The 17,761-nt window shown below is 39.2% G+C and overlaps 1 protein-coding gene and 1 long non-coding RNA gene across 2 annotated transcripts; both read right to left on the bottom strand.

Annotated features, from left to right (window-relative positions):
- Positions 1–1,036: 1,036 nt before the first annotated feature.
- Positions 1,037–2,142, bottom strand: LOC119915314. The gene is made up of 3 exons (XR_005446935.1): positions 1,899–2,142; positions 1,736–1,814; positions 1,037–1,108 (listed from the first exon to the last, which is right to left on the bottom strand). It is a non-coding gene; the product is annotated as an uncharacterized LOC119915314 (long non-coding RNA).
- Positions 2,143–7,798: 5,656 nt separating this feature from the next.
- On the bottom strand, positions 7,799–10,196 carry LOC119915313 (xyloside xylosyltransferase 1-like; the record flags this gene model as incomplete). The annotated part of the gene is made up of 1 exon (XM_038734855.1): positions 7,799–10,196. A coding segment is annotated over one exon (405 nt), but the record flags the coding sequence as incomplete, so codon positions are not given.
- Between the last annotated feature and the right edge of the window lie 7,565 nt (positions 10,197–17,761).

A 17,761-nucleotide genomic window follows, 5' to 3' on the forward strand; every position in this document is an offset into this window, starting at 1 on the left:
AGGACGAGTCTCAAGTTGATTCTGAAGTCACTGTGTGTGCGACTTAAGTTGCACTCGAGTCCGAGTTTCTAACTCGAGTCCCCATCTCTGGCTAGTGCAGCTTCACAGGGGATTGGCAAGCTGAACAATCAACAAGTGGAGAATAATGCAGACAAAAGTGTAAATTCACAGAAATATAATAGTTTATCAGTAAATAAAATTATAAACGCAGAACTTTTGTTTTTGCCCCCATTCATCATGAGCTGAACTCAAAGATCTAAGACTTTCTCTATGTACACAAAAGGCCTATTTCTCTCAAATATTGTTCACAAATCTGTCCAAATCTGTGTTAGTGAGCACCTTTGCCGAGATAATCCATCCACCTCACAGGTGTGGCATATAAAGATCCTTATCAGAGAGCATGGGTATTGCACAGGTGTGTCTTAGGCTTGCCACAATAAAAGACCAATATCTGACAATATTATTAATGTTGACTTCTCTGTCAACAGTATTGTTTCATCTAATGACAAACCTTGCACCATTTTATGCTTGGCACAGATTCTTCACAGATTTCAGGTGATTCTACTGTTGCGGTCAGTGAATGTCAGCATCAAATCAGTGTACGTAAGATACATTTTAAAATCAAACAAATGATTCAGACCTTTTATTTACTTATGGTTCTATATTATGAGCCCCACAAATTATAATGACAGTCAGTGGCCCAATTTCGAGCTGTGCCATTTTGGCTGATGTTTCATCTGCTGGTGATTCACAAAACGACCCTCTGCTGCCATCATAATCTTCCCTCTTGTTTATAAGTTACAGCTGTTCTGACACAGAAAACATAGCAATCTCTCAAGACAACAGATGGTAGTGTGTGTGTGTGTGTGTGTGTGTGTGTGTGTGTGCGTGTTAATTTGTGTCTGGTTATGCATGTGCATAACTTTGAGTGTGAAGATGGGAGCATGATTAGAAACAGAAATGGACAGAGAGAAAAAGAGAATGTTTTTATGTATGAGCAGCAGCATTCATTGTTTCTCATTGCTGACACTCACCTTGAGATTGGCCATTGTTGAGTTCAGCAGCTTTCATGGTAGTCCCCTGAATGAAACATCTTCGTGTATATTCACTGTGAGGTGAAGATGAGTCAGAGGCATTGGTAAAAGACAGTGGTGGTGTTGTGGCAACTCATTTGTCAGTGCTCAATACAGCACACAATGTAAAAAATACACAAAAATAAACAAACATGTTTTAAACAGAAAAGTGGCAGGAATTTTGGCAGCCCAAGGTAAATGCTCAGCAAGTAAAGATGTTATCAAGGTTTGCTGATACACATGCATTAAGTGATTAAGTGATTATTTTTCAAATCAATTAATCTAATGATTATTTTTTCGATTAGTCGATTAATCTAACTACTAATTTTGTGTATTTTAAAGGAAAAAATGTTGCCTATTACTCGATTAACATACCAATTTATCCAAAATAAATATCAAAAACATGTCTAATCAATAAATCAATATTTTATTCAATCATCCTGATGAAGCACATTAGAATAATAACAATAGCAACATGTCTTAAAATGAATCCAATTTCCACGTCACTGCTTAGTGTTATAACAGACATTAAATAGGCTTCTTTACTTGAAACTTGAAAGTGTTTCTGACATGGATTTATTTCAATATTGAGTAATGCAGTATGATAATCAAATGTATTTCTGCATCAGAGTGGGGCAAAGAAAACAGCTGAAATGACTCACAGACTGTGCAGACAGTTGTTTAGTTGGAGGAGGTTCATGGTCATCCAGCTCCTGATGTCTTGAAGGCTGCCTTCAAGAGCTACAAGACAGAGATCATTCTTATTGGCTCCAAATCCACACTCTCTAAACTCGCAAAACCTCATTATCAATATTGATGGTTTACCGGTCACTCTGTCATCCAAAGTAAAAAGCCTCGGTGTCACCCTGGATAACATGCCTTTGACACTTCCTGTCTAGACTGCTGCAAATGCTCTCCTCACTGGTATCCCCACCAAACTCATCAGTCGACTCCAACTGGTCCAGGACTCTGGTGCAAGAATCCTGAGCTTCACCAAATCATTGGAACATACCACACCTACACTTATCAAATTTGAATGGCTCCCTGTGCAATACTGAAATAAAGTTTAAGACCCTACTCCTCACATTTAAAGCTTGGCTCGAGCTGAACTAAACACGCTGAGAGGGAGTTTGGGCTTTTAGGGAGGGGAAAGAGCCACTGCTGTAAAGGAAAGGGGTGCCCTTGGTTTAAAACACAAGACAAAACAAGCATTATTGCGAAACAGAATGCGGCACAATAATCATTTTATCTCGATTATCTAGTTTTCTTAATCGTTGGATTATAAAATTACATTAATTGAACAGCCTCTGGATTTCATGTAGTTTTTTGCTGTCCAGACTTTCTAAAATGAACTGATTGGGTCTGGCAGATGAGCAAGGCCTTAGTGTGAGAGGTTTATGTGTGTAAATCATATTTTTAAATTAAAAACAAAATTAGTTATGGATTATAAATGTGTTCAAACGTGAAAGGACCTTTAGAAAAGATAAGATGAACATATCAATATCAGTTCCAAGGCTAGTAGGCTAGCTGTTTCCCCTTCTTCCTGTCTTTGAGCAAAGCTAGTCTAAATATGCCTGTAATGAATACACACAACTGATATTAATCAAACCCAAAGCGGCAAAGCAGCAACCAAAATACTTGCACACAAAATGTCCCTGGACTTATTTTCAGTTCCAAAACATTATAAATATAGACAGTAAGAGAGAGGAAAGTAGAGGGCAGAACAACCACTAACTCAAACAGAGAAATGAGCGATGGATGGTGATCAAGGTCTCTCATTGTTCTCATTCTGATTGGGCAGACTGCCCACAACCTGGGGGAGTGGGTTGTGGTGGGAGGAGAGATACATAGAGAGATGGGAGTGAGTGAGAGAGAGAGAGAGAGAGAGAGAAAGGGAGGGTGGAGGAGCTCCCAGGAATATACTGGCCTACATTTCTTCCATTGGATCTCTCTCTCTCTCTCTCTCACACACACACACACACACACACATTAACACGTGCAAACATTTAGTTGTTCTCACATTGTCACACATATCATGCAGAGCTCCTGTCAGGTAAATGTGTCTCAGAAGCAGAGAAGGCAATATATTTTGGATTTGACATGGTCTGAATGTTCAAATTGGACTGACCGCCAGCAAAGTCTGTGGAATTTCAATTAGTTTCCTCTTTCTGCCAAAGCAGCTGCATAAGCAAACAGTTTATGTTTAATGTGTCATTGTACGTTATCATGTTTTTTTAAATTAAAAACGGTTGGTGTGAACACTGAGCGAAGAAGTGACTGAAATAAGCAGACATTGATTTATTATACTAATACAAACATATGTCAGGAGCAGGATCTTTCTGTTTTTGTAATACGTCAGGCTGTTACTCTGTGTGACGGCACAAGAGGCAAAAAAACCTTACACTGCCAAAATAAAAAAAGATTTGATATACTGAATGTGTGGGTGTCAGAAGGAGTGCCTTCAAAGCCAGGGCTCCAAAAGCCACTCCATCATTAAACAAGTCAAATAAAAAAATTAAGGGTAACAAATTTGAGTAGTGCTATTTCAAATTGACAAAAGTAAAATAATTTGCAAACATCATAACTGTAATTGCACTGAAATTTAGTGGTCAGTATTTTTTTTGTTGTTGAACATTTTTTAAATGCCTTGATTACATTGTGTAACACCTGTTTTTTGTCAGCAAAAATACTGTCATCATTACTATAAATTGCAACATAGCAAGTAGATTAGCTAAGTTCAGGGGTGTCAAATTTTAAGACAGAACAGTCACAGCCAACGAGTAAGTTAGATAAAGGGAAATATCTTTTACATTACAAGATAAAGAAAGTTCAAGAATGTAAATGTTGTCCGTGCTAACTATGTAAAAATTCCAATATGTAAATAGCAAGACACTTTCAGAAACAAATTGAAAATCAATTTAGAATAAAATATATTTCCAGCTTCTAACTGGCAGAGGCTAGAGGAATATTAGTTTTCTTTGTAGAGTAAGACAACTGCTTCGCCACCTGCAGTGTAGAACCCCTAATACTTTCCACACACCTTCTCAGATTCTTTGGTGTTGTGATCGTCTGCTTAGGACGGCTTTGCTGGCTAGTGTCCTCCATTTTCATAGCAAACAACATAACATTACTAGCTTAGTTCACATGTAGGGCAATAGGACAATCATTATGTCAAGCTCTCTGCTTCTTCAAACGGTCTGTTGGGCTTGGAGACTACATTTTGAATTCAAACAGGTCATTACAGTTCAAATATTAACTTTTAACTATTAACTTTTTTCTATTAACTATTAACTAACCAATGTTTGAATTTTGAATAAAAAGTGATAGCTAGGGTTGCTACAGATTATTGTTGATTATTCTACTGATTAGTCCATCGAGTGATTGGAAAATAAATACTTTTGCTTGGCACCCTGCCTGTACCGGCATCAGCTGTTTTATTCATACCACTGTACGACCCAAACTCATGGACTAACCAGTCAGAGAACAATTACAACACGGGGGGGGGGGGGGCAGGTACCCATGAAGGTGAGCTGTGACTGGTGTATGACTCAATACCTTGGGGTTTGTGACAGCTGAACTGACAAAGAAAGACAAAACAAACTTAAAACAGGTGCTGATGCCACATTGCTTTTTGAAGGTGATGTACAGAATAGTTCTTCCTGACCATGTTAAGAGGATTGTGGAAGTTGTGTGAAAAGCCACAGCTAAGGTGTTAAAACCTTTTTATTTTTTACCATATTAAATTATTTAAATAAACCAATTACAACGCACGTTACATTACAGCTAAGAATTGTACCTTACTTTGCTAGCCTTCATCTCAACTAGCAATCATGGTTTACGTGAAATGCTAACGTTACCGTTACCCTTGTGATTTAGTGATTCATCTATGATTAGCCATTACAGCAGCAATCGATTCTGCAGAGCATTTGTCTTCACTTCACTGTCAATCTGCAGTAAACACAGCTGCACAGAAACACAGAGTCTCACTAAGCTCTAGATTGAACTCTTTGTGTTTGTTGGATAAAGGCATTAATGCTGCTGCCGTATCAAATCCATACCAGCCTGCTGTTTCTGCTGCTCACCCTGAAGGTAAATGGGCTTGTTTTTGTCGATGAATCCAGGCTCAGGGATTTTAGAAATCACATCACACTAATAGGCTACATAGCCCAGGGTTATTATGCCCAAACTAATATAATTTCATCACTGTAGGAGCTGTGATACAAGGCCAGGCACTGAAACTTCAAAGTGTTAGTCTGTTTTTGCAATATGGGATGAACAGTTGAAACACTGTTGCTTGTTTACCGGTGCTAAAATAATATAAATATCTATGCAGTCACGGATAACTCTGAAAGTGGGCATATGCATGTGTGTAATTTCACAATGACTAAAAACCAAACCATTTTAGTTGTTTAATGCATCTGCAGAGGCACATTATTTGCTGTAAGATAAAATTCTTAAAAAAAGAAATGCATGAATCTGCAAGGACATGTGAATCATTACAGCTCCAGACTTCTCTTTTTTCCCTAAAGAACAATATTGGATTTTATTGTTGACAAAGAAAATATCATTAAATTCCAGCATACCTTGACACAAGATACATTTTAGTGTCAGGTTTAAATTGTGGTATTTTAATGTCAGCACATTTGGGGGTCAAGGCTGACAGATGTTGTTTTTCTGTCTATGGAGTGTTAGCTGCCTGTGTTTGCAAATTTGAGTGACAGAAATAGGTGTCTAGCTTGTAGCAGACAAACAGGAACATAGGTTCGTATAATGAGATCTGTGATGGCACACCATTACATACATTTGTTTTTTCCACCTCATTCTCACCCTTAGTTGAGTGTTGTCAGCTCTCCCTTCGCCACGTGAGCTTTTCAATAACAAAAAAACAAGAGCCATACAATGGTAACACCATCAAAAAGAGTAAAGTTATCATATAATTTATTTAGGGAAGCCGAACACAGAATCATTTCAGAAATAATGTAGACAAACAGTTAACACAAAATGGGAACTTATTTGTATTTTTGTCTCACAGGAGGCTCATCAATGAGAGGTCAAACATGACAGCTTTAACACTGAACACAGCAGCTTTCTAATCTGTCAAGGAGATTCTAAGTCAAATATGGAACATCTATTATACACTTGTTTGCAAACATCTATTAGCCCTTTAAAATGATGCACATTCAATTTACTGACACATAACAGTCATTTACCTCTTTGAAGCAACCGACTCGGAAGTGTCTACTGTTGGCGGGTAAACGTGGGTTACTACCTTTATAACATTTATCAAGTTAAACCAGATCATTTTCACTATACACCATCTTGGATCTCCAGCTATTTACAATGTCATTTGTTATACACATGTTGAAAGGGGTAAAAGTTAGACATAAACACAGGGGTAATGTTTTATTTTACAGGTGTATCATTTCCTAATAATTTCAAAAGGAGATTCCTGGAAAGAACTGCAGGTATGTAATTTCATACTAAGAGGGAAAACGTATGAATAATAACTGCTAGCCTAACCCAGATAGTCTTTTAGTAAGTGCACAACAAATCAGCTGGACAAAATGGGAAATTTTATCTACAGGCAATAATACAATTTACATATATAAAGAATAAAGTTTCAAATGATAAATGAACAACGAATGAATATTTACCTTGATATAAATAGAGTAGTTCTTTCAAGGATTTTCCCTATTATTAGTAACAGATTACACTGGAAACTTCACAGCAACTATCATTAGGATAGCAGTGGCAGATTACGGACTGGAAAGATTAAGTGTTACCAAAACTGACGGTATATACTGTGGATCTACAGTATATACCGTCAGTTCAGCGATAAATATTTGACAAAGCACAAAAAGGATTTATTTTAAAGGATGATACTGTTGGATTTGCATGTTTTAGTGCCAAAATTTTCAATATGCCAACCAGAGCAACATGTAAATGTTTAGATCATGTTTAGATTCCTCTTTCACAGAGTCAATAGTTTCAGATCTTTTAACTTGCAGAAACTTTAAAATATATTTTAGAGATAAACCCATCACGTAGGGCTGGGCGATATGGCCTAAAAATAAAATCTCCGATTTTATTTACTTTAATTCAATTTACGATTTTTTCCGATTTCCCCCCCTACTTAAGGAAAGCAATAAGGTTTGTTGGTCAGTGCGGCTTTGTTCATCGCGGAGAGACTGGCATTTTTCATATTCGGCTGGATGTCTCTGTTTCAGGTGTTGGAATAGGTTTGTGGTGCTGCTGCCTTTCACTGCGATAGGCTTTAGGCAAATGTTGCAGCGTGGTGTCTGTTGTTCCACATCTGTCGCAGCAAACCCATACCAGTTCCAAACAACAGATGACTTTATTCCTTTCTTGGGAACAAACTTCCCGCTCTCACCGGTAGCCATTTTGTCGCTTGCTGTTGCTGTTTAGTGTATGATGTTGTCGCTATGGGAAACGAACACTACGGAAACCCCGGGGAGCCAAAAATGTGCTATTACACAAAAACTCGATTTACTTATTTTTTAAATCGCCCGCAACAAAAATTCGAATTAATTCATTCAATCGATTTTTCGCCCAGGCCTACCATCACGTTGAACAATGTATTGCATTTGATTGTTTTGTCATGTCAAAGTAATGTAGTTGTGAGCAGGGGTAACTCACTCTAACTGCGTAAAACGTTGGCATTTTTATAGAAGGAATGATCAGATTCATCAGTCTTTTTCACAGTGTCCATGTCTGCATACTGTTTTTATTTCTGGATAAGATTTTTCAACATAGTTACAGATGCAATGTTGTTCAGCAGATAATTATCCTTTCTGTGATAATGCACCACTATGAAGAATACTGAAATGTACCACTTGCATCTGCAATACTACATAATAATGTACTGACAAAAAGGAAAACAATTCTCACTGTGATGGATTACCAGTCTCAAGCAACGTTTAGTCTTTGCAATTTTAATAAAGGACTGAAAGAAAATTGCAGCCTAAAGAATAGGACATCAATCAAAAATGACAAATATGAAAGTAAAGTTAATGGGCTAAAATGTACAAAGTCATTGGTATGCTCTTTAAAAACAAGGAACCAATAATAATAAACGCAGTAAAATAAATCTAACCATCGTCTAGTCAACAAAACCCTTGATGATAAAGCATGTGTTTTGAAGTTGTAAAGTGCAAGCAATAACAGAGAATGGAAGTATTCTTTCAGTGTTTACTGTGATTCAATGGTTCTTCTTGCTAACAATTTGGATCTATTGAGACTAAACAGTATTGTTCTGAAAGAGGTAGAGAGAATATTGATCAGTGCCAGGGTGAATTCAAGGGAAGCGTATTGATTTGGCATAATGTTTATTCTCAAGCGTCTTCAGTAGCCTTTCTGTGACTCCGCTGATGGTGCATGGCATTCAGCTGCTTCACTCTCACCGTATATACGTGCGTGTTAAAGTGCGCATCACCTCAGACAATTTCCTGACTGATGAATATTGAGCGTTGACATTTCTTTGAATCCGACTGTCAGTTTAGTGAGCACGGCAAGAAAACTCAAAACTGGGTCAGCGTCTGCAGTCACGTTCCCGGCTGCTCCGCTCCTTCTAGACGTGTGTGTTTGGCTGATGTGGGTTTGTGTTTGGCCTCAGCTAAACTGCAAATGCGGGGCGCGAACAATAGCTATCAGTGCCATCACTGTTAACCACTATCTCCCAGATGCCTCCTCCACCCTCTAATGTGATTTTCTTCCCCCGTCTTCCTACCTACAGAAAGATGTTTGAAAGGAACTGTGACAGTGTGTTTTGCCCAGCGCCCACGTGGCTCAGTAAAGATGGCAGTGCACTTGTGGTAAACAAACCCCTCCCTTTCTTCTACAAGGGATGTAAATGGCACCAGATTAGCCTCACCTGTTGTGGTGTTGAAGGTAGTTACGGCGACGCAGAGTGAATTTGGGTCACTGATGGAAAACTTGAGGCGCTGGAGACAGAGTGAGCAGAGGGAGGGAAGTTCTGTTCATAGATGCCAATTAACATATTTTGCTGACCCTATAAAACTCATTGCAGGCAACATTTCTTAGCCATATGATTTCCCTGTGAATTACCAACTCAAAAAAAGTCGCTTATTCCACTTTGTGTAATGGATAGTGATCTTTTAGATACTCCTCAAAACGAATACTAACATTTATTGAAATCAATGAATATATAAGCAAATGAAAAGTAAATTACTTGACAGTGACATCAACAATGAATGATGGCCTCATTCATTCTGACAATATTCCCCTTTGTTTGAATGAGATCAACGCTGATGCAGCTAGGTTTGCCACACAGAGGGCACCTGCAAAAAAGTTGATCTATTACCCCAATGTAAAGGTACATCATCCAGCAAGTCGCTGTGTTGGCCAATTACACAGATGAGAACACGTTCCTGGTGGATTACTTTGGAAAGTCAACAGCGTATTTCTACTACCTTCAAATTAATGGATTTGTTGATGAAATTGAACTCCATTGATCAGTTTTCTTCTTTTCCATCATCTGGGTACCTGAAGAAATATGCCCCACTATTGCAGCTTCTCCCCCCTTCAGTAGCCCCTTGACCAGCAGGGGGCAGGAGTCTGTGACTACATAGGTAGTACAGTGTTCAAGAAGGAAGGAAGGAAACTGCCATCCTCCCTCCAACTATATTGTAGATGTGATAAGACTCCTTTTCAGTTTCCAGCATCAGTCCAGTACACACATTAGTCATCTGGTATAGGGGAGTTACAGTTCCCATGGTAAATATAGACGGGTCCACTACAGTGATAATACAATTGAAACACATCTCCATATCCGTGGTCCCTCCACCAGGTGCACAGCTGCCGGTTCCACCCACAGGCCAGGGAATGAAACAGTTCAGGATGCTCCATGCCGATCATGGTGAAGAAGTCCTGGTCACCTAGGTGCCCCCTGAAGCGATACTGGTCTGCTAGTTTGGCCACATTTCTAGGCTCCAACAGTTGGTTGTAGAGAGCCGAAGCCCTCATTGCACCGAGGTCCAATAATATGACGCCGCTGTTAAAGCCAGGGAGGCCATCAGGAGGAGGCTCACCTACTCTGGTCTGAGGGTTCTCCTTACGATATTGCCAGAAGGTGTGTCTGAGGAAAGAAGGAAAGGAGGTTTACGTGACAGTGCCATTGGGCAACACAATATTTTGAACCAAATCACTTTTTGTGTTAAAGTATTTTTCAGTGGTGAAATGCCTCACTTGTGTGTAGAGCCTGACCGATTTATCATTTTGCAGATATTATCGGCCAATATAAGCTAATTGCAGATATATCTGCATTGGCATTTATAACAGCCGATATATGATTATATGAGGGCGCGCTGCAGCTCCTCTGTTCAAAACACTGCAGCACCATAGAACAAAACATCAGCTGACCCCAGTGCTGGAGCTACGGGGAGGAGCTCCTGGTAGCTCTCAGTGAGTTGTTCATTTGTCACGTCAATTACATGACTTAAATAATAATAAAAACAGCCTTCATCACTTCTCTCCTGAAAACTAATTTCTCTAATTTATTTCTTCTAAATAATCTCTAACAATCACTTACAGCAGGTAACTCTGCCCGTTACTAAATTAGCCACAAAGTCAATGCCATGTTTATTAGTATAGGAGCGCTAACGTTGTTAATGAGCAGTTAAACTACAGTGTGTAACGTATTCTAAATATATCTGAGAGCTGCTTGTCTGTAGTTACAGTCGGTGTGTCAGAAATGATTAAACCAGAGTGGACATGTAAAGCTTTGGCTAGAATTAACAGTGCTGTTAAAAGGGATAAAATAGAGGTGAATATGCTACATAGTAGAAAGTAGGGCTGTCCCCGACTAAGGATTTACAGAGTCGAATCAGAATCGTCAAGTCCTGCCTATAGTAGACTATGTTATGCGTTTTTTACAATAAGGGGAAAAAAGAAAATTGGCCGATATATCGGCTATTGGATTTTAAAATAACATATATAAAATATATCGAAATCAGAATCGGACTTAAAAATCCCTTTTTGGTTGGGCTCTGCTCTTGTGTATGTTTGGGCTGTTGTACATTTAGAAAAGTGAGGGTCAACTCTGTTTCAGTCGACGTTTGCTGAACAAACTGTGGCCAAAAACAGGAAGAGAGCTGGTCCAAGAGTGTCAGAGCATGTTGGAGTGACAGAGGCTTGTGCCAACTCAGCACCCTGTCCTGCCAACACACCAGCTCTGAAGTAGCTAAATGATAGACGGAGCTTCATTCAACCAGCATTTGTATGTGCAGATGTGTGTACACAAAAGTAAGAACTTCTGTGAGATTTGTTAATACCATTTTAATTTACCTTTTTAGTTTTAGTGTAATAGATGGCACTTGTAATACCCAGTATAATAAACAATTTTTGGCACACTTGGCAACAGTCCTGCTGTATTTGTAGGTTGCATACAAGATTTGATCTAGGTTAAGTTACATCCCTGATATATTATAGTTCATTATTAAAACATTTTCAATAAACACCACATCCAAGAACACGCTAAGAGAGATACTGATCCACCCAAAAGAACGCACACCCCAACACAAATAAAGCAATCTAGTGTACACTGTCCAATGAAGTGAGGAATGCACAGACCTAAATATTGGGGAAACCAAACAACCACTACACAAACATGGCTCTACACAGAAGGGCCAACTCCTCAAGTCAAAACTCAGCAGTTTACTTAGATTTGAAGGACACTCGATGACAACATTGTACATATTTTGGACAAGGAGGACAGATAGCTTGAAAGAGGAGTGAAAGAGGCCACTACATCACAATAGAGAAACCATCTCTCAACAATGCTGTCCTTTCATCAGGAGATTGAACAAACACATTACCCTCATGTGACAATGCCAACAACAGTCGTTTAGACTTGGCCTCAGGAGACTCCAATGACCATAATGACTGTCGTTACAACAGCCTGAAGAACTAACAAACCAGGTGGTATCCATTATCTTTATAATGACCCCACATGGTTTAAATAGCTGGGATTCCCTGTCAGTCAGTCAGAACTGAAGTAGCCTCTCGGATGAGAGGTGAAACGTCCTCAAGCAACCTCAGCTGCCCATGATTTCTTTATTAGAATATTAGTGTTTACTTTATTCGTCCAACACGTCTAAAATACTGGACTGCAAAGAGATGATGTGATGGCATTAACAGAATATATGCAAGGTGTATGTGTAGAGCCTACAGGCTTTTAAACTGAGACAAGATGTTCAAAGTACACTGAGCTACATGAGAGGAGCAACACTTGTTAGAAGTAGAGTTGTGAGAATCCCAAAGAGGGAAGTGAGATTTGTGTATGGGCCAGTTCATCTGACCTATGCTGGTACAGCCCATCTTTTTCTGGAAAAAAAGCACAGCGTTTGTCTGCATATTCAACCCCTGATGTATGAGTATGTATTAGCTATTTATCTCAAGAGGAATGGATGAAACCCTTATGGGCCAAATAAGAAATGTAGGGAAAAACATAGGGTCCTGTCTACGTTACATGTCATTTTTTACTGCAGTACTTTCATGTTTCATCTATCAAGTCTATGGAGACCACTGGTTTCTATTTCTATGCTGTGGTTGTACTATTTTTATTTTAGGGGTGGGTGAAGTGTTTGCTTCAAGAAAATACAGAATGTCCTTTTCTATATACTGACTAACAGCCAGTGCAACGATGTTTCATTCCTACTGAACACGAGGATGAAAGGGAATGAACCCTTTCTCACACACACACCACACACCACACACCACCACGCACGCACGCACGATTATTCTTAGTATTGGCCAAGCCTGAGGAAACCTACTGTAGATTAAATATTAATGGGGAAATGTGTTGGCTTAATACACATGGGGATAGAGGACAGACCAAGCTGTTGCATGGCAGTCAATTCTGTCAAAAAATATAAAGTTGTGATAATAAACTGGTGAAATCCGCTGAGCACTGCCAGCTCCCTTGATGCAGATAAACGCTTGTGGGAAAACTGTGTAGAAAAAGTGTGCTGCATATTGTAGAGGTTATCTCTCTCTATCTTTCTCTCTCTCTCTCTCTGTGCAGCTTGATCAAATCTAGTGGGAGCAGCAGATTCTCTGAATCACGCTTTGATATTATTACTGACCTATATTCAGCAGCTGTCCACACAGTTTTATACAGTCTGTTGGTTTGGTAGCTGGGGACTTGTGGCCCCTGTGGAGCATTTATCATTTTTAAAACATACACTGGTTGTACGTGCCCTGAGACACATTCAGGGTGAGCAGTTAGTAATGGAACATTTACACATATTTTCCTATTCTGCTGTTTTGACATCCCAATGTACCAAGCATCATAATGGTCATGTTATCTGACTCAGACAGCACACTGGTTATGAGACATTATGACAGATAAATATATGTAATACAATAGACCTTTTATTAACATTGTATATTGTTACTTATATAGAATTCTTTACAAGCAATAATGCAGCTAGGCTTTTAATACATTTTCTTGCCTTCTGGCTGCCCAAAGACTAAAGGAAAGTCTAGTTTCAGTAAAGTGGTTAAGAGTATAGCAAAGATTAAAACTGTAGCGCAACAGATACTGAATTGTTTCCTGTTTTATACAGTCTATGATTGTTTAAATACCAATGGGTATTTGACAGTTAAAAAAACCACTAACCAATAAATAGGGCTGGGCGATACGGACTAAAAATCATGTCCTGGTATTTCTGTGTGCAGACACGAAGGGAGGCTACATCCAAACTACTCCATCCACACCAGTGTTTTAGCTGCGTATAAAAATGGACCCCATCTATATTAAAACGACTGAAAATGCACATGAAGTGGCAATTCACTAGGGGTGGACCCGAATATTTGATCGTTGAGTACATGTTCAATTTTTATTTATGAGATTCGAATATTTTCCTCAATACACGCCCATCCTCTACTCTGCAGAACTTTGCAGAAGATTGGCATGGAGAAGATTTTGCATGGTGATTCAAGACAGTTCGCAAAGCAAATATGCGACATGCACAGTACAATGTACAAGTGTCAGTGTCATTTGCACAGTACAAAATATTTTAATAAAAATCTAAAACAAAAACACTGTCAGTAGCACTGTGTTTTTGCTTTGCATGACTGATAAGACCCAATAGGGAGCAAACATGAGTGTCTGTGTCATCATTTCCACAGTCTTCCATTTTCGCCTGTCTGCACTAATACGCTACCCTGGAGTTTTAAAAAGAAAACGGGGTCAGCAGCGTTTTCAAACTTCTCCATTTTAGGTGTTTGGATTCGCTGTTTTAGTGTGGCCGAAAGGTGCAAACGTAGCAAAAGTGCTGCGTTTTAAAATGAAACGTAGAAGTGTGGATGGAGCCACAGAATCGGGGCAGGGTTGAGTGGTGAGGGACAGAGAGGAGTAAACACTGGCAGGACTTTATGGAAACACATTATATAACAAACATTTTTGATAAGACTCTTTTAGATTTGTTTTTTTAAAGAATTGTGACCAAGGCACGTACTGAGCATCTTACAGTTAGAGTTATAAACTTATCACATGCCGGACTAATTATAGGCTCTGACCAGTTGCAAGGCAACCTGTGGAGACTCCAGGAAGTTACTGCTCCCAGCCTTGAACAGTGTTGGGCAGTAACGCGTTATGCATTACTGTAATAATATTACTTTTCCCAGTAACTAAGTAGTGTAACTAATTACTTTTCTAAAACGGTAACATTATTACTAGTTACTAGGCAAGTAACGCTGCGTTATTCGTTACTGAATGCACCATCCTTGACGTAAATCCACGACTGTGCGACAGCTCTGCAGGACCGGACTTTGTTGTTCATGTCCGCTGATAGCCAAAACTAAAGAATGTTGAACGAGGGAGAGAGGCTTTCTTTCCACAGCTCTAAGTAGCTACTGCCATTATTGTGTCACAGTCTAAGATGCAAAGAACAATGTCATCTATTGTAAACTCTGTGCGACCAGCAAAAAGCTTTCAACAATTCTACATCTGATTTATTGAAGCATCTGCTGAGCAGCACAGCAACGTGAAACTTACAGAAAGAAACTCCAGCAGCTGCTTTCACTGATGCTTGGACTCGTCAGGAGAGTGGTGTTAACGCAACGTTTGTAACTACTGAATACTGTTCTTATTAACAGGCTACATGAGCAGTAAAACCGCTGTTTAAAAGTTGGGATTTACTTGCTATATTTTTTTATTTCAGCCGGTGGCTTAAGAAACGTTAGGCCTGGGCTATATGTTTGTAAAAACCATACTCCTTTCTGCTGTTATGGATATGATGTTAGTTAAAAGTCGGGAGAGACTGCTTTGTTTGGGGTGAAGGGGGGTGGTATGGAAAGCAGTGTTTCCCGTAATTAGCCTATAATTTGGATAATATCAACGCGGGCTGCCACATATTGATTTTCCAAAATTTTACTAGGCGTATTTAAAATCATTTTGATTAAGAAGCTGTATTGAGGAGCATATATTGTGCAGCACCTCCTGGCTCGCTCCCTCTTTCTCTCTCTCCCTCTCGCTCATGAACACCACTGCACAAACCTGTCCAATGTTAGAATACCCCCCCTCATTCTATGGGAAACACTGGAGAGTAATATAGTAACGTAACTAATAACATAACTAGTTACTTTTATCACCCAGTAATAAGTAAATAATAATATTACTTTTTAAGGAGTAATAAGTAACTAGTAATATATTACAATTTCTGAGTAACTTTCCCAACACTGGCCTTGAAATAGTCCAGCACACAGCCTCTCGTACAATGGCAATTGACGCTTTTACACTCCTCAACTGAACCAAATGAGATAAGGTGTAACTAGTTGGACAGAGCCAGGTAAAGCTAACTGGCTGCTGGCTGACAAATATTGGGATCAGTCTTCTTACCTAACCCTCAGCAAGAAAGTGAATAAGTGTATTTCTCAAATGTCACATTGTTTCTTTAACTAAACTAAAATAGATTATTTAATACTGACACTTTTTCCTAAATGACCTATGCATGAAACCCATGAAACTATTTCCAGTCAACGTCTTAGTTTTTACAGTAGTCTATTTACAGTAGAACTGCGGGCTTAATGCACAAAAGCATGTGTTTACAATTACTAGCTTAACTAAACCCCTCTCTCATATGAAATACCTTTATGTTGTTTTCATCCTCATTTCGCGGCACAAAAAAACCTGGAAAAGTTTGGCTAACATTACAGAATAACACACACCAGTCATGTTTTTCTGATGTAGTTTCTCTTGCTATAGCATTCAATGAAACTGGTCACTTTGGCCTTTGAGAAGTTATCAGATTTGAAGGACGAATACAGAATGCAGCTCTGTTCTCTGTCACGATGACTTTTTCTGTACACTCAAAACCAGACTCAGTCAAACTAGACATACAGTAACTTATCTTAGATCAGTGCTCCTGAAAGTGCCTCTTCTGCTCTGCCAGTTCACAGCTCCGTCGTCTTCTGCCTCTAATTTCACAGCCAGCCTTTCAAGTGAAGTGTCTCTCTCTCTCACTCTCTCACTTGCAAAAGAATGAAAAGCATTAGCAGGTGACGGGGACATTCTGTGCTGCTATTGCATCCAAATGTGCCCTCTGCTTTGTTCTGGACAAGAAACAGCCTGCTCTCTGAAAGCTGTTTAAAACGCTGTCGCTGACAGAAGGGGAGTCTGATTCTAGGGTACACCAAATGAAATGTCTGGTCCTTTTCATCGCAGAGTAGTCTGGTAACATGCAGAAGGTATATTAAAGATAATCCCAGCATTGTTGGGAAAGCTTTCAGACAAGAATGCCTACAGTGCTGCAGCAGATTTAAAATCCATGTTTAAGGGAATCAAACAGACAAGTATATCGCAGTGAGTGCGCTACACAGCCTTCTGACTGTAAACACTTCACATACATGACAATCACCTAATGAAATATTTCACATCACAATTGATTCTATTGAGCAAAAACTAGGAGTCTGTGGGAAGTCACACAATAGAACTAAATACATAAAGCAGAAGAGAGTGACTTGCTTCTTGCTAATGTCTCTCATTGTGTTGTTCGTGGCTTTGACTGTGACACTTATGTAAGTGGGTCTTGTCTCTTGGGTGTTAAAACATTAAACATGCAGCTGCAGGGAAAAGACATGGGATATTTTTTCTTTTTCCAATAATGAACTTTTCAGTGGCAGGATGTGCTCTGAATGCGGCTGGTGGGAGGATGTGTTCTCCTGCATAATGCTCCGTCCATTAGCACCAAAACAGAGTGGGAGCTGAGAGCACTCTCCATTCAACACAGGAAAACACTCCAGGTGAGAGGATTCATGCAATGCATCGCCAATACAAAAGGTTTTAAATTAAAATATTACAAAGTTCATTAACCACTGGTTAACAAGCCAGCTCACTAGGCTAACAAGCTGGTAACAGATTTGTGTCTTAGTGTAACCATGCTTGTTTGTTTTAGGGTGCAGTGCAGCAGTAGTGAAATTTAGCAAACTCTCGTATAGCTACGAACAAAACAACAACCCAGATTATAATTTGTTTTCCCGAGATTCTATTAGTTCGAGTATAACTAGACCTCATCTTTGAAGTCTTTTCTCCCATAAAAGTGAAACTAAACTACTTCCATTAAAGCATAACGTAAATCCCTCGTCTCAGTCCGCCAGTTTCTTCTGTCAGGCTATTAGAAGCAGTCAAATATATACACACACACACA

This window comes from Micropterus salmoides, unplaced genomic scaffold, assembly GCF_014851395.1.
Source record: "Micropterus salmoides isolate LMB-PRFRI ecotype aquatic unplaced genomic scaffold, ASM1485139v1 Ms_hic_scaffold_2056, whole genome shotgun sequence".
In the NCBI taxonomy this organism is placed as follows: Eukaryota; Metazoa; Chordata; class Actinopteri; order Centrarchiformes; family Centrarchidae; genus Micropterus; species Micropterus salmoides.